At 35.9% G+C, this 27472-nt stretch overlaps 1 protein-coding gene across 11 annotated transcripts in view; it reads right to left on the minus strand.

Moving 5' to 3' along the window:
- NOL4 (nucleolar protein 4) overlaps positions 1–27472 on the minus strand; it is a 691960-nt gene that overhangs the window by 111864 nt on the left and 552624 nt on the right. For 7 of the 11 annotated variants that reach the window (XM_070452829.1, XM_070452828.1, XM_070452832.1 and 4 more), the window contains 3 exons: positions 20110–20289; positions 19166–19357; positions 3717–3830 (listed from right to left, as the gene is read on the minus strand). In XM_070452829.1, the coding sequence (XP_070308930.1) occupies positions 3717–3830; positions 19166–19357; positions 20110–20289 (486 nt within the window). The remainder of the gene's footprint in view (positions 1–3716; positions 3831–19165; positions 19358–20109; positions 20290–27472) is intronic. The other 4 variants (XM_070452838.1, XM_070452830.1, XM_070452837.1 and 1 more) reach the window with 1 other exon arrangement.

Raw genomic sequence — 27472 nt, forward strand, 5'->3', positions numbered from 1 at the left:
TTTACTAACAAGGACTTTCTTTTTTGTAATACATGACTCAGAAATACATCAGTTTTCAGTATTTTTTCCCCTGCTCTCTCACCTTTTATGTCACAAGCAGCTAACATGTCATTTTCCCTTTTCCCCTAGAGTGTTCCTTCCAATAGAGTCAAAGGTGTCACGTCACAGTCTACCATTGATTTCCTATCATTGATTTCCAGTCACCACGAAAACTGTCGTGCGGTACTCATCCTGCATTGTCCTTCATGAGGGCTGGATCGTCCAAGGAGGCTCTTGACCTTGGTTTTCTGTGATTCCTTCTATAAAACTACAGTTTAACTGAAAGAACTAAATAGGGATAAGAAACAAGAGGACCCTCACACAATAATCTGAGATTTCAACAAGCCTAGGAATAAAATATATATCATCCTTCAAAAAGAGGAAAATACACAGATGGGAGATAAATGGCCAACAAGCGGCTGGTTCTAATCTCTCTCACTTTATGCCTCTCTGGTGAGATGAAGTGTAACCGAAAATATTGACATGGATTTGTTTTTAAGGAAATGGTAGTGAAATAATGGGTTTCCCAGGTGGTGCTAGTGGTAAAGAACCTGCCTGCCAATGCAGGAGATGTAAAAGAAGCTGATTTGATCCCTGGGTCAGGAAGATACCCTGGAGGAGGGCATGGCAACCCACTCCAGTGTTATTGCCTGGACAGGGGAGCCTGGTGGGCCACGGTCCATAGGGTTGCAATGAGTCGGACATAACAGAAGCGACTTAGTGCATACACACAGTCAGATAATATATATATAACACAGAAAAAAAGATAATCTTTTAATTTGAGCTATGGCATAGAATTAGACAGGTGAAGTCTGACTCTGCCCATCTTTTTGAATTGCCAAAGTGAGGAAGGATTTCCCAGGTAACATAGAAATTCCAGATTTTCATGTTAAAAGAAAATAAATGCTGACCATATTCTGTAACACACTGGGGACTGACCTTAGGCCTCTGCTATCTGACTGCTGACAAGGCAGCAGGCTCCTGCCCTTGCCACTGGCTTGCTTCAGGCTTGAGGCTCCCCCTGCACACACACACGATCCTGGGGCAAGGTGGACATATGAAATAAAGTATTTAACACATCCATAGTACCTTTCATGTTCATAGCTCAAAGAGCTTTATAAAGGCCAATTAATTTATCAAGTTTCATAAACTCTGAAGGACACATATAATTACAGCTCTATGCATGGCTAACCAGAGGCAACAAATAGTCATACGTGTGGATGAACAGGATTTAGATTTTAATTGTCTCATGTTTGAACTTTCAAGTGCCCACAGAAAGCCAGGAGCACAATGAAGAATTTCTGAGTCACTGGCAAATTCTAAGAATTGTGAGTTGGGTTAAGAATGTGCCTAAAAAAGTATGATGTCGTTGCCAACACCTGAAAGAACTCTAGTTGTCTCTCCTTAAGCAAAGAGTGTTTAGATCCAATTAGGAGAGCCTCCTCCCCCACATCTCCACGCTTTGATAAAAGTACAGAATCCATTTGGTTGAAGCTTTAGTGCTGCATGCTAAGTGAAATCTACAGAATTCATAGTAAGGAGAAATAGTATTATATGTGTACCCTTTATTTCACAGATTAGGCCAACAAGGGTTAAGTGATTTGGCCAAATATTGGTGGATGATCAGGCTTTTGGGATGTTGTAAAAGGAGATCATAGGCAGTACATAATGTGAATCAGTCATCTAATTTTTATAACAACTGCATATATGATTGATACTCCATATATGATTCAGGGAGGGCTTCCCAGGTGACAGTGGTAAAGAATCTGCCTGCCAATGTAAGAGCCACAAGAAACATAAGTTCCATCCCTGGATCAGGAAGATCCCCTGCGGGAGGAAACCCACTCCAGTATTCTTCCTGGGAAGAGTCCATGGGCATAGGAGACTGTCCATGAGGTCAGCAAGAGTCGGATATGACTGAACACGTGCATGCGCACACACCTTTCAGGCAGTCTAGAGTGCAGACTGGTGAGGCACGTGCTAACTGACGAGGAGAGTCCTTTCAATCCCAACATGCTGCCACTCTGATTTCTAGAATAATCTTTGATCAATGGACGTAGTCTGACTTCAAAAAACTCCTATATCTGAGATAGTACTATTAATGCTTCTTTATAGTTTTACTGATACCGATGTAATGACAGAAAAGCTAGAACATCAATTAAAATAACCTTTCCTAGGCTGAAATTTTTGATGCTTACCATGTGCCAGGCAAATTGCTAAGTACCGAACATAAATCTAACATTCAGGGTTCTCACACACCCCTATTAAGAATAGTATTTTGCTATTATTTTACATATGAGCAAACTGAAACACAGAAAATAAGAATAATTTGATGAAGATCACTCAGTGAATAAGGGTACAGTTGAGAATCAAAATCAGTTGTACTTAACTCCAGACTACAATCTTAATCACTATGTTAAACTGGATGTTGTATATTGGGCTGTAATTTATTTTAAGCAAGATAAATTTTAGAGATATAATCATGACAAAATCTCTACTGAGGACATGTATATGTGAATAAATGTGTTTGGCAAAGAATGAATAGTAAATTCCAAATCAGCATTTATATATATATTTTATCATATGAGGCTAATACCCCATTTTAAATTTAACTAAAGCCTTCATCTTTTGCATTGCTTATAAGTACTGGTACAAGCCATATTAAGTATAAATACATACAATTAAAACAATATCATTCTAAAACATTTTAAAATATTATGTCTGGAATGGAAAATTTTTTTTTTCTATTTTCTTTGAAACTCATTGGCTCACAGGCAAAACGAAATTGGGCTGACAATTTAGTCTCCTTATCCCAGCCTCAATGAGAAATATGAAACTCCCAGATCATTTGTTGTAAAAATAATTTAAAAGTTGGAATATAGAATACTTTATACATAGCACTTAAAATTATATAAGATAGTCTTTATTACTGATGATTAAGAAAGAGGGCTAGGGAGAAAAAGGAAACAGAGAAAGAAAGACATTCCAGACATGAGAAGGGGAGACAGACAGATGCAGATAAACCGAGAGAAAAACTGAGCAAAACATCAATGAACAATGCACAAAAAGTACACATCTGTCCTACATGGATATACAGCCTTAGAAAAAAGATGTAGATAGATGATACTTAATGGCTATACAGCAAATGATTTGTTAATGAGAACGTAAGCACAGGATGTAGTTTTCATTATTTTATACCCCATTTTAAGACTTTCTAGCCTTCAAGATTATATTGTGCTTTCTGTATTCCCAGCATAACCTATTGAAATTTGGCAGTGGACCAGAGGAAATTAAAGAGATGCTCACCTCCATTCAAAAAGAGCACAATCAGGTCACTAATATAAAAGACCAGGTAAATTTATGAAATTATTGTAAATGATCAATTCGAGCCTCTTATTTAAATAAGTCACTAGACTTCAAATTGGATCCTAAAAAGAATTATAGCTCATTCATTTTACAACTCTCCATTTTTCATCAGAGAAAAATTTTGTCATTGCGTCTCCACTGGTCTCACGGACATGTATTTTCAAGTTTCAACTCATATCACACAGACAGAAAAACAATCTCTCTGTGGACTTCAAATCCATTCCAGAGATTTTGCTCTTCTTCATAAATCAGGTTAACTTAACCATATTTGCAACAGCTGATAGTCGCCAGACCCCAAGACTCCTCAGTACCTGTTGTCTATCCAGGCGCATCCTCTTGGCGGCATTTCTACTCTCACTCTCACAGGCTGAGGCCAAGATACTCTCAGCAACTGCTGAAGTAAGGTGGGAAGGAATAGGTCGAGACTAAAAAAAAGAGAGAAAAGAACATGAAAAAATTATTAACAGTAATTAAGAGACCAACACTATGCTCAGAAGATCTCATAGGACGTGCAAGAGTATCAACTTAATCCAACTGAACTGATTTTGATAGGAAATGGAAATCTCAAAGATGAATAATGAGAGCTAGTTAGAGGTAAGGCTAGAGATACTACAGATCCATCATTCATTCCCATAGTTCCTTTGTCACAAGTGTTTAGTCTGGGCCATTAAGTGTGGATAGGCAGTGGAAAATTCCTGACTGGGTTTTGTAAAGAAAATGAGTCCTTTATTTCTCTGATAACCTATGACAATGCACAACAAAACAAAACAAGTGACAGGGCTGAAACAGTTGGAAAAACTGACAGACACTCTGACCATGTCAAACCATCTTAACGTGAAATATTACGACTATTTGTAGGCTAAGTGTGACACAATTGATGCAAATAAAATCCTTTTAGACAAAGATTACTTTAGCTTAAAAACAAACTGAGAATTCAGGCCTAGAACAATTTTTATATAACAAAAATTCAGTGTTCTAGACGTGAGATGAGTATGTGCCTACATGTTTTATTTATAAAATAATGTGTTAATATCAATAATCTAATGGGTACATGTTGGAAATCCATCTTCTGTGTAGCTCATGGAAATTCACTAAACCCCTAAATTCCTAATTAGGTACAAATTGTTCGTGATTTTCCATATTATCCACAATAATCTGAAAAGTTTTCCATTTTTTCCATAATTACATGCAAAATTATCTAACTGAAAGATGAAGTACTTAATGACACTGAATATTTTTTTAAAAAGTAAGACAAGCAAATGGTAGATAAGAAGATATCAATAGAGAAAAACTGAGTCAAGTGAGACAGCAAAATATGAAATTACACAAAAAAAGTCTTTTAGGAAACTAGCATATGTATGGCATGCTATCTCAGGTGTTCAAAGCCTCCATCCAAATTACATGTGGATACCACACATATTTATTAGAAGCCACCAAACTCATAGGGACCTTTCAACTATTTTTGTAAATGAACGTGAGCATGCCTTTATTGGACTTGATTCATTTTGCTAACTCTGGCATGTCTCATGTGCTTTAGCAAACTGAACCACAGCACTTCTATCTCAAGCGATATTCTACAACAGCTAAATTCAGACCCACGGTGCTTAAATGGATACTCCTCAGTAGCATTTGTTCAGTGCAGAAAGAGACCAGGCTTTGACCTTGCTTGAACTAGGAAGAAATTTCTGCTGCTACCTCAGCCAGCTTCCCCAGGCTTTCAACTCCAAAGTGGTCTCTGCAGGCAAAAGGTAGGAAAGGATGGGGTACAGTCTCCACTTGCTAACCCTGTGAGATGTTGGAAACACTGGCTGGACAACTCTGATAGTAAAGCGTTAGGATCCTCGGGATGTGATTTTTCCAACAGAAAGAAAAGAAAGAGGCCCCATAGGTAGCAGGAAGAAAGCAGCAAAAATATTTTGACAGGAAAATTACAAAGCCAGGATTCTGTACTGGGAATAGAGAGGGGCAAGTGCGGTAGGCGTTTAAAATTTTTAAACTGTCATAAAGGATATATATGTAATTTCAAAATGAATATTGTTTCATTTTATTCTGCACTTTGCTAAATATGGATAAGACAGTCTAGCTCAGAACTGAAAATATATTCAGCTACAATAATCAGTGTTTCATTAAAAGATGGCCATAGTGTGGTTCAAATTTATACTCTAAACTTCATGGGAATTGGATATACAATGTTGTCCTTCTCAACTGGATTATGTTTTGAGGCAAAGAGGTCATAGGAAAAATGGGAATAAGAACATTCCCTTATCTTAAAAAAATCATTTATTTGACTGTAGCTAGCATTATTCAAATACTAGAAGTGAAAGTTCATACCTTTATAAACTACATCCTTAGACACTTCATTTGGTTCTAGACACTGAATTAATGAAAGCAAAGCACAGTATCAGCAGTCTCTATGAAAGTTCTTCATCCATTTCATTGATTCTTTTTACCTGGTATTTCTATTCATAATTAGGAATATATAATGCTATGTGCTATGCTTAGTTGCTCAGTTGTGTCTGACTCTTTGTGACCCCATGGACTGTAGCCTGCCAGGCTCCTCAGGCCATGGGGATTCTCTAGGCAAGAATACTAGAGTGGGTTGCCATGCCCTCCTCCAGGGGATCTTCCCGACGCAGGGATCAAACCCAGGTCTCCCGCATTGCAGGCAGATTCTTTACGTGTCTGAGCCGCCAGGGAAGCCCATATAACACTATGAAGCTTCATTAAGCAGATTAAATTGTAGTAATAAATACATACATCCCTTAAATAAATTAAAGTTTGTAGAAAAGAGAGGACACAAGGTAAAACATCTTTTGAAGTAAAATTAGCTGGTAGAATTTCCTCTCAAATTCTATTTTTCTAATATTTAAAATGGGAAATGACTTTTAGTAGAACAGTGTAAGTTATTGTGTATAACAATTTATATAGTTTCCTTACTGGAGAAAATGATAAGAGTTGGGTTTTTCCCAGATATATTTATTTGGTTTTCTCAGAAACTAGAATAATGTCCTGGCTGAGTAGGACAAGATATTTTTTAAGGTCACTGGGTAACCTTTCATTTCAAGATTTTGGGGAAAAAGTTAACTGCAAGATAAAGCAATCATGTACTCTTTCCAATTAAGAGGAAGCAATGAGTAGAAGCCAAGATATGTGATAAGACATGGCCAGAGGTTAAACAATATAATTTTGAAATTAGTTGTTCTGAGTTTATTGTAGAATCATAATCTGATAACTGTAAATGGCCACAGTGATCATTGAATGCAAGCTTCTTTAAAGTTTGAAGAAACTTTTCTGCCTAATTCTGAACTAGAAATAGAATCCAGGTTTTATGTACTGCAATTCTCATCTCTTCCACTCTCCTAAATTCTGTTGTCTACTTAGTACTTTTACATAATTCATTATTAATATAAAATATTTTAGGAGAAATGCTTACATATAAACCCTTGGCTCAACTAAAAATAAGCATACTAAAAGTAGTTCTTTAGGCATCTGTTTATAATTATAACTGATAAGCTCATGGGAGAAGGGCAGAATGAATGAATAAAATCTCTATTACAGTTTAATAGATATACATGTGTTTTTCAAGGCGTTTACAATATCCTAACTAAAGACAAAATATGTGTCTCCAAGAAGAACACCAATCCTGTTCATTCTAATTAATTTTAAGATAAATATTAATAATGCCTGACTCACATTGAGTGCCTAGGTGTGGAGGCATTAACACAAGAATCTTAGGTGCATTGCCTTATTTCTTCCTAACAACACTTGAGGAAAAAATATACTACTTATATCACTCTTTTAAAGAAAACCAAATTAAATCCCTATATAATTTCCCCAAGATCACACAGCTATGATATAGAAACACTAATATGTAAATGTGATGATACATTTGCAATAATATTCCCTAGTAAAGCTTATTCTCATTTTAAAACTAAGGTCTCAATGAGTTTAAAGAAAACTAGAGCTCTTAAATACTACACATTCTTATAGAGGGATCCATGTACAGCTAACTCAATCTTGTATTGAAACCAAGAATATATTAGGACCTTCTTAAAGTCTATTGAGTGGTCAAAATCCTCATAAAACATTTTCCTATTAATTTTTAAAAATCCTTCTTCATTAATAGCATGATAAAATGGAACTTAATTCAGTCACAAATTGTAAACTGAAGCAATCTAAATTCACAAGATTTTCATTTTGGAGCAAATAGAAGTTTCAAGAAATTACTGTACATGAAACATAATAAAGCTTAGTTTCATGCTCAAAATGAGAATGAGGAGCCAGGCAGAGAAATTCTTTTTTTGTTCTTTTTTTCCTGTAAGGCAGTCCTGGTAAACATCCCCTTGGTTCTAATACTGATGAGCTAGTAATGAATGCTGATGCTGATCAATACACAGAGAGTCCAGTTGTGCTGTACCCAGCTATACTTTACTAAATATGAAAGAATTTTGCTGATTTTTCCTCCATAATGTAGCTAATATCTATTTCACAACACAAAAGTACTTAAACTAAGACAGTGAGAAGGAAATTAATCAATTTTGTTCCTTATAAAAGCAGTGTTAAGAGAGAAATTTGAAACTATTATTTGGTATGAGTTCTTAGAACCATCTTCATGGGAACTCTCCTTTCCTTTGCTACATTTAATTGTAGAGAGCTTATTCTAAAATCACCTCTTCAGTGTTTTCCTGGCAGTACATTAAGGGCTGTAGTCATGGGTTCCACTAGGGATAAATGCAGAAGATTCCTTCAAACACCAGTAAGACACACAAGCTTCCATTGTAATAACTTGAAATAATAATATTTCAATGAAAAATCAAATGCAAAGGATAAATATTATCAGTAGATAATTTATGGAAAATAATACTTCTCCTTGTGACTGAATATAGCTCAGTAAATCTACTATTTTGTGTATATTTTAGAAAATTTAAAAATGATTCAAAAATGTATATAATCATACACTCTATATGATCTATACTGAGACAGAGATTTGTTACCTACTTCTTTCCTGGATATGAGATGATGCTAACTAGCCCACACTAATTATCTCTTCATAATTAACTGTCATGCTCAACTGGGATGACTTGAACTATCCTCAGCACTGTCCTTACTGTAATAATTATTTATGCCCAAATCCGTAGTGGCTGTTTCATTAAACAGATGGCTAAACAGTCACGTGGGGCTTTTGGAGTTTAAAAAGTCACATTTTAATTGGGGACTTAAGATGTGATTGCTGTTAGCACAGAGTAAGTTTGTATTTCCTCCTTTATGCATGTAAAACCTGCCACACACCATTTTTTAGTCTTAAAACTGAAACAACGTTAGAATTCTCTGAACTTCTGCTGTACCCTTAGGATGTGGTAGGATTTTTTTTTGGAAGTTATTAAAAAAGTAAAAAGAAATCAAGAATGTAAGCTTATGTTCATGGGAGACTGTGGCAATGCTCTCCATTGCAGTGTTTAAATAGAGCTTAATCAAGTATTAGACAAGCCGGATTGAGAGCAGCTGAGACATCCACCTGAGATTTTAAGTGAATGAGTTTTTTCAAAATAATTCAAGCAAGTGATTCTGTAGTCAGAGTGTAGGTAGATCACATCCTAAATTAAGATTATACCTTCCAATCTTGTTACTTTATAAAATACATAATTTGATAATTCTGCAGCTTGAATGGCATGCATATCCTATCATCCCCAAATGGTATACTCATGCCTCAACACATAACTGTTACAGAGGAAAAAGCTGCAACTCCCAAGGTGTCCCTTCTTCTGAACAGGTAGCTTCACCTATGGACATCAGTGGACTAAAGTAAAGTTTAGCAACTATGTCAGACAGACCTGGATTACTATGTAATCACCTCCTTGCAATCAGCCTGATCACTTTTGCTATTTCATCTCTGTGAGCCTCATTCATTCTGCCAAGTATCATTATTTTATCTTTATGAATGGCAAAATTGAGGTTCAGTCAGTAAGCTATGAATAGGAAAAATAATCTCTGTGTCAGGGAGTAGTTAGAATTCCATGAAGTAAGGCACATAAAGTCGCTGATATCTTTACTAGCTTATTGAACAAATACACTTCATGAGCACTTTCTATATTTCAGGTACTGTGCCAAGTCCAAATATATGGAGATAAACAAAATCAATACTGTCTCTATTATCATAGACTTAAGTTAGTACAATGCTTAGCATATAGGGTATAACATATGTACTTATGGTTACTGTGGATCATGGCATCTTTTCTTCTAATTTGTGAAACCTAAAACTATATATAAATTCTATTCATACAATTAATATCACTACCTATTCACACTAATTACCAGATAGATAAAAATATTTTGTAAATAGTGTTTCAAGAACTAAAAAGAGAATTAAAATCAAATGCTATATGACTGCCTTCTTTAGGAAACTAATCCCGCTAAATATTTTGTTATCAGTTATCAGTAGTTTTTAAAATTGAAACGCCAGTTGCAGAATACTGTGAAAGACAGCGTACACAATAAACATTAGCTATCTCCCAACTGATTTCTACCACAAAGTAGCACATGGTGAATGTCCATTCATCCACTCATCCTTCATTCAACAACTTTAACTCAACTGAATTCAACAGCCTTCACAAGCAACTAATTATACTATAGAACACAGTGGATGATACAGAGATGAACAAGTTAAGAAGCAGAGTAGTCAAGGAACGTAACTTCTTATCAGGGAGTTAAGGCCCATAAATAAATAACAGTAATATGAGACAGGATAAAATAAAACTACAAAAGTACCACAAAGTACAATTTGCACATGAAAGAAAGAGAGATTTAAAGCTGCTCTTAGCCAAAAGTGAGGATTCGACAGATAAAAAACATTGGATTTAGTTCCCTTGGGAGTTCACAGATTGAGACAGCAAGGGTTTCCTAGAAAAGGGAGCAGTGAAATGCAGTTTCAGATTAGACTGCATTTATCATGTTCCTCAGAGACCAGGTAACAAACTGTGCAGGAGTTTTCATATGTTATTTCAGATGTTGTTGGTTTTCACGTATAAGTGCTATTTGTTTCTGAAGCACAAGCGAGACAAACTCCACAAGAAACAGCTGATAAAACACGGCTAAGAACCAAGATCCAGTGACAAATCAGGGAGCTTTTCTTCAGATTTGCTTACTGCTAATTTTTCAGTGTCTCATCCTGGGTCGTCTCCTTTTTCTTGAGTGCATTTTAGGTCATCCAGAGACAGCTTGTGAGTGGTATTGTAATTCAGTAGTTGTCTGAAGTGTCTTTCTTCCTCATTTTGGAAGTAGAGTTTAGTTGGGTGTTGATTTGTAGATTAAAATGTAGCGTCTCTAAAAAATTTAAGACCGTTTTTTCTTTGTATTTTGAAGATTGTCACCTGACATCTATTTTGAGGGCAAGTATTATGTTCAGTGTGTTATACTATTTTAGATACTTTCTTAGTTTCTTGCTGGTGACATTTAAGAATTTCTTGGGCCTCCTGCAGTTTTGCCTTGACACACATAGGTGTGACTTTGTTTTTATTTGTGCCGCCCATAACTGGTCTATTTCTCTCTTCTTAGTATTCATGGTCTAGTAAATTTTGAAAAATTCTTCCTCCTTATTTGTTTTAATGTTGTACTCATTCTAATTTCTCCTTTGGAATGTCTATAAATCTATATCATTCTAGTCCCCAGGTAAACTCCTTTTTCAAATTCTCCTCTTTTTTCCTTTCTGTGAGCAATTTCCATAGTTCTGTGTTCTGGTTTATTGGTTTTCTCTTTGGCTGAATCATCTTATCTGCTGTTTAAACCATATAACAAGGCTCTAGTTTCAATATTTATAATGCCCATCATTTCAGTTTTTGAAATGGGATTCCCTGGTGGCCTTGACAGTAAAGCATCTGCCCGCAATGCAGGAGACCCAAGTTCAATATCTTGCCTACAAAATGCCATGGATGGAGGAGCCTGGTTGGCTACAGTCCATGGGGTCACAAAGAGTCGGACACGACTGAGCAACTTCACTTTCTTTTCAGTTTTGAAGCTATCATTTGATGTTTGTAAGTCTCCTTTAATGAGAGGGCAGTCCTTTCAGGGTCCCAGCTTTATATACAGTTTTCAGTTCATGTTCCTGCCTAGTAACAAACCAAAATCCACATTTCCTGAACTTGAGTTGGCATTCAAACCCCAGCCCTAATCTGTCTGGGTTTAAAGTCACTTTCTCTATCTCCCTAGTCTTTTACAGTATCAAATTAAGGGCTTACAACTCTGGCTGAGAGTTTTCTATGAATTTCAAGCCCTGAGAATTCGTTTTCTTTCTTCTGAGCTTATAGAGGTATTTAAAAATTGTAATTATTTTTTTTAAACTCAGGATTTGTATGTATTTGTAGATGGAAGGTGAGTGGAGTGTATTAGGGGTATTCCATGAGTCTCAGGTCAACATAATACTTAAAGGATCTATTGATGAATAAATCTGAAAGCTGTGATGGCTGTATTCTTTATACTTTAGTTACTCTTCAATTTTAGTAGATAAGATACATTTTAGTAATGTATTTAGTACATATTTAGTAAATAAAATACATTCAGTAATTAAAAAGAATAGTACCCATGAACCCTGAGTCAGGACAAATCAGTGGACCAAGAGGGCACACAGTGAGAGAAAGAGTTGCAATTCCCTGTGATGACCTACACCAGTGGTCCCCAGACTTTCTAGCTCCAGGGACCAGTTTCATGCAAGACATTTTTTCTATGGACAGGGGAGGTAGAGGGTGGATGGTTTCGAGATGATTCAAGTGCGTTACATTTCTTGTGCATGCTATTTCTATTACTATTACATCAGCTCTACCTCAGAGCATCAGGGATTGGATCCTGGAGGTTGGGGACCCCTGATCTAGACATTAAAGGAAATAACAGAGCATATCAGAAGAAAGGGTAGAAAGGGGCCAGATTATCATTAATTATTATTAATAAAATGCTGATCATTTTATTTACATTATACAATGTAATACCCCAACAGCCCTCTCCTTTAAAAAAAATGGAGACTCAGAAATATCACATAAAATTGTATAGGAATTCAACCTAGGTCTCTCAGTTTCAAAAGGCCACATACTAACACTGTAATAAGAAATTTAGAATTTTTCCTGAGATGATAAAAATTTGACAGGATCAAAGCCAAAATTGAGGAAGACTACTCCATAGTCTTCCTAGGCAGATTTATCGTATGCCTAGGCAGTCTGCATAGGCAGATTTATCGTAAAGTCAGTGAAGTACAGGCCCCACGGTTCTTACACTGCATGGAACTAATAATACTGAAGTTTCTGGATGCTGTAAGTATTACAGGTAAGAATGGGAAAGCAAATTAAAATAAAAGTATCAGTATTTATATATAAGTGTATTTATATATGTGTGTCTGAGAATTGTCTGAAGATATGTCTGAAGTAAAAGATTTGAGTCTTCAAGATTTCTGTTTTAAAAAATTTATTGTGTATTTTTTCTAATTGTAGATATATACTCATCCTTCTATATAACTTTTTGCTCATAATTTTATGTTACTTTACTTTTGAAAAAGTCCCAAATTTCAGAATTTTCAGGTGCATGTCCTAGTTTTGTCTCTCCTTGCAAACAGAGGGTAGGAAAGGAGTGTAAGATGGAAGTAGGAAGTTGAGTTAGAAGAATTATGCAAGATGTGTGAGAAGCTAGAAATAAAATGATAGCTGATAAAATTCAAAATTATGGGACTGATTTGGGAAAGACAGAAAAGGAAGAATAAACAGAAGTTAGTCAGTGAGAGGATGCAAGTCATAAATATAAAGAGAGTCAGACATCATTCCAAGTTTATGAACTTTGGTGTGAATGACAACAGTGGGTTAACTGCTGGAAATAGGTAAGTCAAGAGGAATTTGCTGGTGATTTGGTAGATGAGGTAGATCAGAATGGGTAGAGACTAGGGTGATAGAGAATATAGAGAAATCAGTGAGGATATAACAGTACACTTGTCTAGCATCTGACTGAGATGTGGAATGAAATATCAAGGCTTTGTATATGACTGGGCTCTACTTTGAGAGTTGCTTTTGTTTAGTTATCAAGTTGCATTCACCTCTTTCATGATCCCATGGCCTATAGCCTGCCATGGGATTCTCCAAGCAAGAATACTGGACTGGGTTGCCATTTCCTTCAGGGGGCTTCCTGACCCAGCAATCGAACTTGCATCTCCAGCTTGGCAGGTGGATTCTTTACCACTAGTGTCACCTGGGAAGCCCTCACTTTGACAGACAGTAGAGAAGTCTATTTAGGGGGCAGATCTCTGCAGCTGTGGAGACAGTAATGTGCAGTACATGGCCAAACACAGAAACTTCAGCAGTGCCCCAAATCAAGAAAAAAGTACACGAGTAGAAACAGGAAAAAACGTCTTAAGAAAACAGGGTGATTTATAGTCGAGGATGCAATTTTTGGATTTGGTGCAAAGGTGGTCATGAGGTCTTCATGAGAAGTAATTCAATATAGTGCTGAGAATGACAGCTCACTGAAATAAGGGACTATCAGTGGAGGCAGAGGTAACAGGTATCATTTGTGAGTATAAAATCATCATTCAGGAAACACGGCAAAGAAAGACTCATTGCGTCTTCAAAGAAAGATTATAGAAGCCATTAACTTCAATATCGGTATCTATTTGGAATCTGGGGAGTTTTTTACGGCAGAAGATAAGAAAAGGGGAAAACTGAAATGATGACCCCTGGGATGGTCACAGAGGCAATGTTCCGAAGGAGGTCAAGTTATAGGGAGCAGAAGCAGCAAGGTGACCCAGAGCAAGTAAGACCAGAACTCTTTCGCTGTAAAGACAGAAGAGGATACTTAAAACATTTTACATGATCGTGAAAACTTTTAACATAGCTTGTGCAGGCTGCTTGAGAGAAATCAAAGACTAAGGTCTTTGTTATAATAATGACTATGTTAGATATAATAATGACTATGTTAGAATAATGACTGAGGTTATACTCACTGAAGTAAAGCTCACTGAAATTGAGAAAGTTAAAGAACTAAGAGCATACAACATTAGCTATCAGTTATTAAGAAAAGTATTTTAGGATGTAATTTAGAAAGAAATATTATGAAGAAAGAACTTAGAAGATGTTATAGAAGCATCCTGGGGGATAGTAGATGACATCTATAAAAGAGAGGGCAAAAAATGGTACAACTAGCAGGTGGGGAATTCAAACAAAATGTGTTTGCTAATGAGCTTCAATTAAGTTAATTGGTCACAAAGAGAGAAACCGGCACAGTTGTGATCACAATGCATAAAGACTATTGTGAATAATAATGGCTGCACAGATATAAAGTTTCTAATCATGGTCTTGTATGGAGGGCTCATGATATTTCTGGTCAAATGTTTAGTTTAAAGAAGCACTTTAATTCATTTTTCATAGTAGCTCTATTTGCTAAAGAATGAACAGCAAGTGTCACTGCAGCTTTTGCAATAGCTATGCACAGTCTATTTCATGGCTATAAAAGTTGTGAATTGAAGAAAAATTATGATCTCTCTACATTAGCTTCCATCAGACAAATAGAGGCAAAGGATATATAATAGTCAAATTCGCTAAAAAACATTTCCTAAACATTTAATACTTATTTTTTAATGAAAAAACTGTGAAACCAGGCCAGATAGCAAAATTACTGAGGAGGGTATTATAGGATGTAAATAAAAAAGACTGTGAATAAAAAACTTAGAAGATGGTCTGAAATGATAGTGCTTCCATAATTAGATTATTTACACATTTGTTTTAAAATTATATCTCCCCTCACCAAAAATAGATATCAGAGCTACTAAGGAAATATATACACTAAAACAAATTAAACAAACAGATAACTGGGAAAGAGATAACTCAGATTTTGGCTCTAAACTTCCTGACAGGGAAAAAAGTGAACCTAGTAAGTTAATGATGAGAAAACATAAAAGCACTCTATTTCTGTAGAAGAAACACATTTTTTTTTCATTACATACTAAAAGAGGGTTCCGAATGAGATCATTTATAGTTGACATTCATTAGCCTAGTGGACAATGTTCCTGGCAAAATTTCTCAAAAAATAGCATGAGATTAATTCTCAAACAAATATGGTCAAATAAATAATATTAAAAGGCAAGTTAATAGGTAATTTTTCAAGAGATTGAGTTTATGGAATTCAAATATCTAGGCTGCTTGATCTGAATAAAGAACTTAGAAAATGGTCTGAAAATGAGGTACAAAATTTGAGGTACATGAGGCAGAATGGATTCAAAGTCTTTGACTATATCCTCCAAATATTTTCACTTAAGTTTTACAAAAATACATCTAAACATGTGCAGCCTGGTGAAAGATTCTCTAAACAATGCAAGCTCAGAAAATAAAAAGAGGAATCATATCTATAACACAAGTGATACTCGGGTATGGGCCAACCCCACCTTGTTCATAAGGTTTTGCTTTTATTGTTTAATCTATCATAGGTGCTCTTGAATTTAAGATCAGGACACTTTGGAGTAATACATTTCTTTTCTGGAACAATCAACAAATAGTCTTTAGAAAGTTAACTGAAGTAACTTGAGTGTCAAAGCTGCATAACAGAATCAATAATGATTTGATATATTTGTCTAAGGATTAATATAACGGCTACCTAACTCAATGGTTCTTAATATCTATTAAAAACTAAGATAGTATTCTGTATCAAACTTCTTGGATTTACTTTTCATAAAACATATCCTTTTATATTCAACACTGAAGAACTTATGCTTTGAGATCACTGGAAACAATGAATTAGTGAAAATGTATAGAAAAGTATAATAATGTTTTTTAACTTCACGCATTATAGAGACTGTTTGGTACAATGACAGAGATTTTCACTACTTAAGCTATTAAGACCTTTGGGGTCTTAATGATGTCAATGAAATAAAAATGCATAAATACATACTCTAATATTTGTATGCATTCAGAGAAGTCAATGAAAATTACTTGTGCTCTGAATTCTTGAAGGATAAAAGAAGTGAAAGTAAAAGTTGCTCAGTCATGTCTGAGTCTTTGTGACTCCATGGACTAAAGCCCATCAGTTTCCTCTGCCATGGAATTCTCCAGGCAAGAGTACTGGAGTGGGTAGCCATTCCCTTCTCCAGGGGATCTTCCCAACCCAGGAATCGAACTTGGGTCTCCTGCATTGCAGGAGGATTCTTTACCATCTGAGCCACCAGGGAAGCCTCAGCTTAAGGGATAGTGTAGTGTAGATTAATTAAAAATGAATATATTTTTGTACTAACAGCAGCAGAAAATTAGAGTGAAAGTCACATTCTAAGTATAATACTAATACAAGGGCTAAGTCACTTCCATTGTGTCTGACTCTTAGTGAACCCATGGACTGTAGCCTGCTAGGCTCCTCTGTGTCTATGGGATTCTTCAGGCAAGAATACTGGAGTGAATTGCCATTTCCTCCTCCAGGGGATCTTCCTGACCCAGGGATTGAACCTGAATCTCTTATGTCTCCTGCAATGGCAGATGTGTTCTTTACCATTAGTGCCACCTAGGAAGCCCCTTATACTAATATAAGTTGTGATATACCATTTCTATGGGACTATCTCTTTGAATTTCTGAATCAAAGTCAGGAATGAACTATGTAATTCAATATTTTGTATTTTGCTTTACTTATACAGTCTGTTGCCTTAGAAACCGTAAGTAACTGGATGAGCTAAGCTTGCTGAATGTCAGTTTCATACATTCATTTTATAATACAGAATCCCCTATCAAATAGTCCTACAACTTTCCAATTATTCTCTATAAATATATTAAAGTTGTCTTTAGGTTGCTTTGTTGACTTATTAAAGTACTACAAAATAATTTGCATGTAGAAATAATCATATATTAAAAATGATACATATTTTCTCCATGTCTTCATACAGCGAAAATAATGATAGCATCTTCAAATGTTTCCATTTTTAAATTATTATATATATTTATTAATGTACAGTATTTAGTTGTAATTACTATCTGCCCTAGTCATGCCTTTCCTATTTGTTCCAGGCAAGGATGAGTGTTCAAAATGATGACATACTCCATGACAATAAAGTCATATGTAAAGCACATCAAAATTCTGGTGTTAAATAGATGGCAAATTTAATATTTAATTTCAGTAGTACACTATTGAATAATGTATTTTATAAAAATAGCCTAAACTACAACATCAATTTTCATCTGTGTTTTTCATTTATTTAAAGTAAGCCTTGTATTTTTACTTAAGCACTTCACTTCCTACAACTGTAACCTCAAAGAATCATGATTAGGAAACATGCCAAATTTGTTTCACAAGTCAGGCATCTTGTATTTCTCATTACTTTTTATGATGTTATGCACATTATATGTTATACATATATGGATAAATGAACAAAGAGATGAACAATTGAAAATTGTTAAAAATAAATACAATAGTATTTCTTTATAATGTTTTCCTTCATGATTAGTTTTCAAACCTACGTGATTTTATATTAACTTTTTTGTCCTTCTCTATGCATAGCACAAAGCTTAAAACACACAGGTGTTCATATTTGGTAAATAAAGACAGCTAATAAAAAGCCAGTGACTATTTCAAATACACCTTATAGAAATTAAGAATTCTGCATGACAAGCTGAAGTAATGTGCCTGGGTTACGCAGCACCATAGTTCTGGTGGACCTGGAACTCCAGACCACGCTCTCTGGGGACCAAGCCTTGTGTTAGCGACCATCTTGACAGACTACCTCTCTATAAGAAACGGTCGTTTTCCTTTTAAAATTTCAAAGATATTTTCATAAGTCATTGTAGAAAAATGGATAATAAGGGATTTTATTACTTGTCATTCATTTCTATCTGAAAAGCTCTCTCTCATATATGATACTCTGAAACCTCTCCTATATCTATACCAACTCCTGCTCCATGATACCTAATGAATTAGAGGCACTGATCACAAATACAAAGAGTCTTGGCTTTCACAGAGGTTTCTCAAAGGTACAAATAAAATAGTTTCAGAAAATTTCCAGTACTTGTCCCCTCAAGTACATAAGAATATTAAGAAATTTTAAAAATATATTGTAAAAAGTACTTCCTACGTACAACAACTCAATCAAACTGAGGTAGAATAAAGTTCCAAAATCACTGATATTTAATTTCCAGCCATAAATATCTAAGATTGGCATATCATCATCCATCTATTAAGCCAAGCTGAATCTAAAAGCCCATGTTAACCATCCACAAGACAAACACACAAATATACTGAGTACACAAAAGCCTTATTTTTCACATAAGGCGTTTCATTCCCTGACCTTTGTTTTCAAGGCCTGCAATTTGTAAACTGTTGGTATGAAAACGGTACTACTTAGATGGATCCATTCATTTCCTTTTGTTCCAGAGAAAACCATTCTCATATGCCATCTAAAGCATCAATTGGTGCTTCAGTTCAAGACTTGATTAACCTTAGATCTGCTTCAGCAGTAACAGAAAGGAAACACACAAGAATGGGATGCTGATTCTTGCTGGTGTTCACTCATGTGACCCTCCTTTTCTAGGACATGGTACCACTCGGGCCTGTGAGCACCACTCACAAGGTATTCCTTATTGAATCAACAGAGGGGATAAATACTTCAGGAAGATGAATAGGAGCAAAAACAAACGAGCAAACAAAAACCCCTTGGACCTGACGTTATGGAAAAAATTAAAAAGACACTAAGATGAAAAAAAAAATCGTGTCATGGTTTACATGTGGGATTTGGATGGAATCTAGGGCTGTGTTTTAATTCAAAACTCACCATCTCAAAACCACTTCTTTTCATCCGCCTGCAGGACTTGAGGTAAGTACGTATGCGTTTTCGGGCACGCTCTTGATATTCAGGGAATTGTCGCCTGCATGAGTCAATGATAGCCTGGATCTTTTCTTTGGGCTGCTTAGAGATTGGGACCATTCGGTCCAAGTTTTCATCTACAAACAGCCTGACAAACATCTGTTGGCAAGAGGGAGACAGAGGAGAAGGGTTTGGAGGGCTGCTCTCTGCTGTTCCTAGCTTCCTGTCTTGATTACCGATAGGAAAATACTCTTTTCTGGTATATGCACTGGAGAACTTTGCAATGGAAAGCCAGAAATTTTAAGCAAACACCCTTTAAAGACTTTCTAAATGGTTGGATTAAAAAAATAGAGAGAGAAAAAGAGAGAGAGGCAGACAGACAGACAGACAGAGACAGAAAAATATAGACTATCGCGTAGAAAAAAATCAAGAAATAACAGTAGACTGTGACAATTAAGCACCCCGTAAATTCTCTATTAATAATAAAAATGACTGTTACATTGCTACACTGCACAGTATACTAATCTCAGAAAACAAACAACAGATTCTTTTGTCATGCATAATTAGGTAAGCTGGGAAAGCAAAAAACAAAACAAAACAAAAAAAAAACAAAAAATAACGGATGACGGGCAGGCTCTTCCGGGGCATAAGCTGAGGCCCCCTTCATCCGCTAGGTAAACATGCATACTCACACAACACAACTGCAGTTTTCAGCTCACATTTGGCTTTAAAATTCTAAACAAAACACAGCAATTCTGGTGACTGGTTGGCAAAGAGTGTTTCATGTACTTTTTAAATCCTTCTGTAAATTAAACAAACATGTCTCTAAAATATCCACATTTACCAACAAGCAACAACATGAAAGTGAAGGGCTAAAAATCCAGCCACACGGGGCGGGTGGCAAGACTCACATTAAAAGCTTTTAGCCGCTCAGCCTCCACGCCATCTGTCTCGTTAGCTTTCTCAGAATCTTCGTGGTCATCGTGGTCATCTTCATCCTCATCTCCCCTGTTTAGAGACAGATCCTCAGCACCCCGATCCACACTCTCATTTTTGCCCGAGTCGTAGCTTGAATAGCTATGCGCAGGGGACTGAAAAGAAAAGAAGAAATTGTTGCTTTGAAATTCCTTGCACGAGCTAATAAATTTGGTTTTGCTTTTAATGTCAACCGTTTCTCATAACTTCAGCTTAAATAAGCTGATAATTCTAGAGCTGTGGCTATTCTCACTTAAATCAAAATTAACTTAAATGAAATCAAATTAAAACTGCATTTCCTCGGTCACACCATTCACATGGCAAGTGCTCAAAAGCCACATAGAACATTTCTGTCACTGCAGAAAGATTTATTGAATTTAGCTTTCTGAGAGCAATTACTGTTTCCATTCAGTATATATATCGCAGAACAAAAAACAACCTACAATCAGTTTTGTAAAGGAATCAATGAATCACATATTCTTGGAACAGAGATGACACCAGAGCTTAGCCCATCTAACTGCATTAGTATTCTTGAAACAGATCAGGGAACTGAGGGGTAGGTGTATTTCACTGATTTGCCCAACAAGGACTATACAAAATATTGATGCTAGGACTGCTAGGACAACATGTCTTCAGGTCACTTTATCATTTGTCTATGAGTCTGGGATCTGATTTTGGTTTAGAAAAAAGTAACTAAGTTTCCTTCTAATCATTTGTCAAGCTTAGAGCTTCATAATGTACTAATGAGGCCAACCGAGACAATTTTCACAAACGTAGATAATTGTGTCCAAGACCAACTATGGATCCTGTTGTGATATCCTTTACTTCCTTGTTAGCTGATCTGTTCCAATCCTGTGGGCAACCTTTTCTACCCTAGGTATCACTGCTTTAAACCTTCAGCTCCAGATGAAGAAAGTGTGCCTGTAACTAAAATCAACTTGAATCTAGCAGAGCTAAGAAGAATAGAAACAATCCTGGGAAATAATTTGAGCATCTAGATTCAACTGTGCCTGAAATGAAATGAACTCATGGATCTTTCCAGCTGTGTGATATTATACCCTTTCAACCTCCCCTTTATATTTTTGCTTAAATCTGAGTTTCAATCATTTGCAGTAGAGCTTGAAGTAGTACAGAAATCAGTCATTACCGGGTCAGATTAACAACCCCAAGTTTCACATATGATAACTTAGATACCCGGGTCACCCCAGGTAGTATGTATGATTTCTGTAAATAACAGAAAATATTCTGAAATCTAAAAACAAAGTCAAATACTTTTGAAAGATCTTTACAATGGGAAATTTTAAATCATTAGCATTCAAAACTGCCTCCACGCAAAGACAGCATATGTGTTGAATGATTTAAGGACTGCACTACTTTATTATTACCATAAAATCAGAGAGAGAACAAAACTAAAATAGATCACTGACATTAAAAGTGGAGTTACAATTTAAAATGAAACCTATTTTTATAGTTCAGATGATGAACAAGGTAGAATCATCTAATCAAATATAAGGCAAATATTCCATAGGTTTGAAAAATATACCATACATGCTTTTTAAATGGTAATATTTTTAAGTGTTATAATACACTTATCTGAATACAAATATGCTGGGCTAATTTATTCTTTCTAGATATGATGTGAGACACACAAGCTAGCAGTCTACTACAAATAGTACCACTTAGAACCATGAAGTATGTTCATGGATAGCCCTAGGCAGTCAAGGTAAAGAAAACCCATCTTAGACCTGAGAATATTCAGGATCTAAACCGAGAACATAATCAATGTTGTTGTTTTTATTTCTTCTACAAAATAAACTAAAATTTTTGTAACTCTGAATTCTGTTTTGCAGATCGTATGTCATTTCTTGCCTGTCTCACTGTTGAAGATCTAAAAGCTTTCAAGACCAACTGGATTTCCAGAGATTCCCACTTCAACCTCAGTCCATTTGAGTCTTTCCCTTCACTGTAAACTCTTAATATTCAACGGCTTTTGACACTGACTTAAATACCGCCATTGTGCTGTACTTTCTTTACACGTTAATATGCATTTTTTCCTTCAAGCTAGACTGAGACGGGAATCAAGACATATCCTACTTTTTCCTCACAGCATCTAAGAAAGGTTCTCTACAGAGTTGGCACTTAAGGTAGTTTTCCTTTTTCTGCAAAGTCTTTGGTCTTAAAACATGGGGGAGTGAAGACAAGCCATAGACGGAAAGAAAATATTTGCCAATGACACATCTGAGAAAAGGACAGTTATCCAAAACATACAAAGAACACTAAAAACTAAACAATAAGACAACAACTTGATTAAAATATTGGCCAGTAACACCTCACCCAAGAAGATATACAGATGGCAAATAGGCACATGAAAAGATGCTTCACATGATATGCATTGGGGAAATGCAAACTGAAGCAACATTGGGATATCACTGCACACATATAAAAATGGTCAAAATCTGGAACACTGACAACACTAAATGCTGGAGAGGATGTGGAACCACAAGTCCCATGCATTGCTGGTAGGATGCAAAATGATACCACAGCTTTGGAAGATAGTTTTGCTTTTACTTTTGAAACTAAACATATTCACCATGTGATTCAGCAATTGTGCTCCTTGGTATTTACCCAAGGAACTAAAATTTGTGTCTACACAAAACTTGCACAATAATGTTTCAAACAGCTTTATTCATAATTGCCAAAACCTGGAAACAACCAACATGTGCTTCAATGAGTGAATGGATAAACTGTGGTTGATCCAGATAATGAAATGATATTTAATACTAAAAGAAATGAGCTATCCAGCCACAAAAAGACACAGAGGAACCTTAAATACATATTAATACATACTAGCACCACCTAGGGGTCACACTTACTGCTAGTGGTAAAGAAACTGCTGGCCAATGCAGGAGACATAAAAGACATGAGTCTGATCTCTGAGTTGAGAAGATCCCCTGGAGGAGGGTGTGGCAACCCATTCCAGTATTCTTGCCTGGAGAATTCCATGGACAGAGGAGCCTGACAGGCTCCATAGGATCATATAGAGTCAGACATAACTGAAGCACAAGTGAAAGAAACCAATGGAAAAGACTATATATTGTATGATTTCAACTATATGACATCCTAGAAAAGGCAAAACAAGAGACAATTAAAAAAAAAAAGAACAGTACTTGCCATGGTTTAGGGGATGGAGAGGGATGAATAGATAAAGCAAAGATTTTTAGGGCCATGAAAATACTTTTATGATACTATAGTAGTGGATACAAGCCATTCTACATTTGTACAAATGAAAGGAATGTACACTACCATAAGTGAACCTTAATATAAACTATGGACTTTGGATAATTATAATTCACCAGTGTAGGTTCATCAATTGTATAAATAATGTGTGCTGCTCTGGTAAGTAAATGCCGGTAACAGGGGAAATAAGCACACGTAGAGGGAAGTGGGAATATGGGAAATCTCTGTACCTTCCACTCAGTTTTACTGTGAATCTAAAACTGCTCTAAAAATAGTCCTTTTTAACAAATGGGAGAATATGGGTACTGGGGTGATAATACAAAAATTATTATAGGCCTTCTAATAACCCACATAAAATATAGCAGTCATTGCCCCATAAACCTGTATCATGTCAATAAAAACTCTACATGATCATTCGCTAAGCAAATCTCCAGTTTAGGAATAATCAGTTTCATTTTCCATGTGTAAATCCAAAAAATCCAAATTAGATCTTAAAAAATACAAAGATATGAAGAAGCACAACTTAGGCCTGATGGAAGAGACACACCTGCTTATCCACAAAACACAGGTGTTGGTTTATGGGGACAAGATTAGATTTTTGTCTTAGTTGCATATTTCATTCATTATCTTGAGATAACACATGACCATCCTTCTTGAAAATACATTTGCACTTTCCTTTTCTCACATTTTTGCACCCAGATAGAACTGCCAATTCTAGACCTAGAAAAATCCCCACAGAGAGGAAGATTAACTTCATTTTTAAGGAAAGTTTGCTTACTCTGTGTTCAGAGCACTTTTTATCTTTTACTTAATATTTATTTTATTTAATGATATTTTACTCTTTTTGATGCAATTGTAGATAGGATTGTGTTAGTTTATCATTCTGAGAGTTTATTATTGATGTATAGAAATGCCACAGATTTCTGTATATTGATTTTGTATGCTGCAACTTCACTGTATTCAGCAAGTTACATTTAAAAATATCAGTTACTCATTACTGAATCTACTAGGCATTCTTAGCATCATTAAAAGTGTGATTACCAGACACTATGTGCCTTCTGATGTGATGCAAAATGAAGAATTTGTTCTTGTGTATTAGTCACTCAGTCATGTCTGACTTTTTGTGACCCCATGGACTGTAATCCCCCAAGCTCCTCTGTCCATGGTATTTTTCAGGCCAGGAATACAGGAGTGGGTTGCCATTTCCTCCTCCAGGGGATCTCCCCAAGCCAGGGATTGAACTCACATCTCCTGCCTTGGCAGGTGGATGCTTACCACTGAGGGCCCTGGGGAACCCCAAAGGAAAAACACATAATTAAGAAAACAAGCTTATGAAAATAAAACAAGAATTTGAATAGAATCTAACCTTAGTCTAGAATGGTGATTCTCAAAGTGTGCCTGTTAGGTCAGCACTAATTGCATCCCCTGGGAACTGATCAGAAATGCACTATTTGTCCCATCCCAGATCACCTGAATCAGTTGGGAATATCCCCTGCAGAAGGAAATAGCAACCCACTCCAGTATTATTGCCTGGGAAATCTCATAGACAGAGGAACCTGGCAGGCTAAGTCTATGGAGTCGCAAGGGGTCAGACACGACTTAGCGACTAAACCACCACAGTTTGAAACTAACTTCTAATAAGACAATAATAGTAAGACATAAGACACAAGAAAAAGCAGACTGGTAAATCCAAAATGTGAAACATTGTACAGAACAACTGACTTTGGTTTAGCAATATCTTAGTGACACAGGGAAAAAAGTGACATATTAGAGGGACTCAAAAGGTTTGATAAAGTGAAAGGTGTTGAACTTGCTTGTATTGTGATTCAAATAAACTTAATGCAAAACGACAATTTTGAGAAAATTGTGAATGTTTGACTATGGATGAGATTAGATGATTACATTGCATACTTTTTGTTAGATGTGATGACCTAACATTTGGTTAAGTAAATATTTATCTAAGAAAAGGGGCTTCCCAGATGGTTCAACGGTAAAGAATCCACACACAGTTTTGATCCTTGGGTTCAGAAGGTCTCCTGGAGGAGGACACAGCAACTTACTCCAGTATTTGCGCCTGGAAAATCCCATGGGCAGAGGAGCCCAGAAGACAGTCCCAGAGTGGCAGAGTCGGACATAACTGAGCACACATGTACCTGGGGGAATGTCCACATTTGTTAGAGGCAGAAAGGGATGAAATGACACAGACATCTGGGATCTGCTTTTAAATACTGCAGGAAAAAAGTTAAAAAAGTAAAAAAAAAAATCGTAAGCACTGAATTTAGGTGATAAGTATTAGTAGTTCTACTTATCAGTTCAGTCTCTCAGTCGTGTCCGACTCTTTGTGACCCCATGGACCGCAGCACGCCAGGCCTCCCTGTCCATCACCAACTCCTGGAGTCCACCCAAACCCATGTCCATCGAGTCAGCGATGCCATCTAGCCATCTCATCCTCTGTCGTCTCCTTCTCCTCCTGCCCTCAACCTTTCCCAGCATCAGGGTCTTTTCAAACGAGTCAGCTCCTTCGCATCAGGTGGCCAAAGTATTGGTTTCAGCTTCATCATCAGTCCTTCCAATTAACACCCAGGACTGATCTCCTTTAGGATGGACTGGTTGGATTTCCTTGTAGTCCAAGGGATTCTCAAGAGTCTTCTCCAACACCACAGTTCAAAAGCATCAATTCTTCGGCACTCAGCTTTCTTTATAATACAAGTCTCACATCCATACATGACTACTGGGAAAACCATAGTCTTGACTAGATGGACCTTTGTTGATAAAGTAATGTCTCTGCATTTTAATATGCTGTCTAGATTGGTCATAACTTTCCTTCCAAGGAGTAAGTGTCTTTTAATTTCATGGCTGCAATCACCATCTGCAGTGATTTTGGAGCCCCTCAAGATAAAGTCAGCCACTGTTTCCCCATCTATTTGCCATGAAGTGACAGGACCGGATAGGGTGGCCAAAAAGTTCATTTGAGTTTTCCCATGGCATCGTATGGAAAAATCCGAATGAACTTTTGGCCAACTCAATATTATAGTCTTTATTTTTAAAGAATTTTATACTTTCAAAATGAATATTAAATGTAACAAATTTTAAATTATTTTATATCTCCTCTATTTTGAATATGTTTAGGTGACAATCATTTGTTCAACATTTAAAGAAGCACTGCTTAATATATAGAGAGTTGTTTTGGGATTGAATAGATCCAAGTTTTTTGAGTTTCAGTTATATTTTCAGTATAACTGAAAGTTATAAAGTTTGGAGAGGAAGTGCATTTGAAAAATTAGATAAGAAAGTGAATATTAATTAAATTGAGAAGAGCCACAATAAATGACAAGATTCTTAAAAGTTTGTAAATGCTATAAACATCACAAATGGCAGAAATACAGTATTTTAAAAATTAAATAACTCCCTGGCCCATATTTGTTTTCTTTCCACATTTCTTGGCTGCGTGTTCTTTGATTGCTTCTTCATATGACAATGGTTTTGTATTACCATATTCTATAGAGAAAATAGGAAAAAAATTCAGTCTTCAGCATATCTGATGGAAATGTGTCTTTTATTGTTGACAGTTTAGAAATTTCCCTTTGCTCTTCAAATTAAATATTGCTAATATCATGCAAATTGTTACATTGTTTTCAACTGGGGAAGCTCTTAATTAAGATCCTTTCATATTTAGGGCATCTCAAGTTTTCTTGGGAAATGACTGACTTCATTAAAATGACATTTATGAGTTTTATGTTTTCTTCATTGATATCAGTATTTTCTGTCAAATCCAATGTGAAGTTTAAATCTTCTAACATATGAATAAATTCATTTCTCTTCATTAACTGTATTTGTCTTACTCCCAAGGAAATACTATCTTTAGTAAGACCTGAAAATTTTTATTACAAGTCACTTCTCAGTGTCAAAATGCCTATCAATTTCACTTGTCATTTTTGTTGATTTTTTTCATATTTTATTAATGTTTTCTCTGAGTTTTCTCTCAGTTATTTAGTAAATAACACAAAGACAACAAAATGATACAGCCTTTATATATTTCAAATTAATAATCTATAATTTCTC

This window comes from Odocoileus virginianus, chromosome 22 (assembly GCF_023699985.2).
Source record: "Odocoileus virginianus isolate 20LAN1187 ecotype Illinois chromosome 22, Ovbor_1.2, whole genome shotgun sequence".
Classification (NCBI taxonomy): Eukaryota; Metazoa; Chordata; class Mammalia; order Artiodactyla; family Cervidae; genus Odocoileus; species Odocoileus virginianus.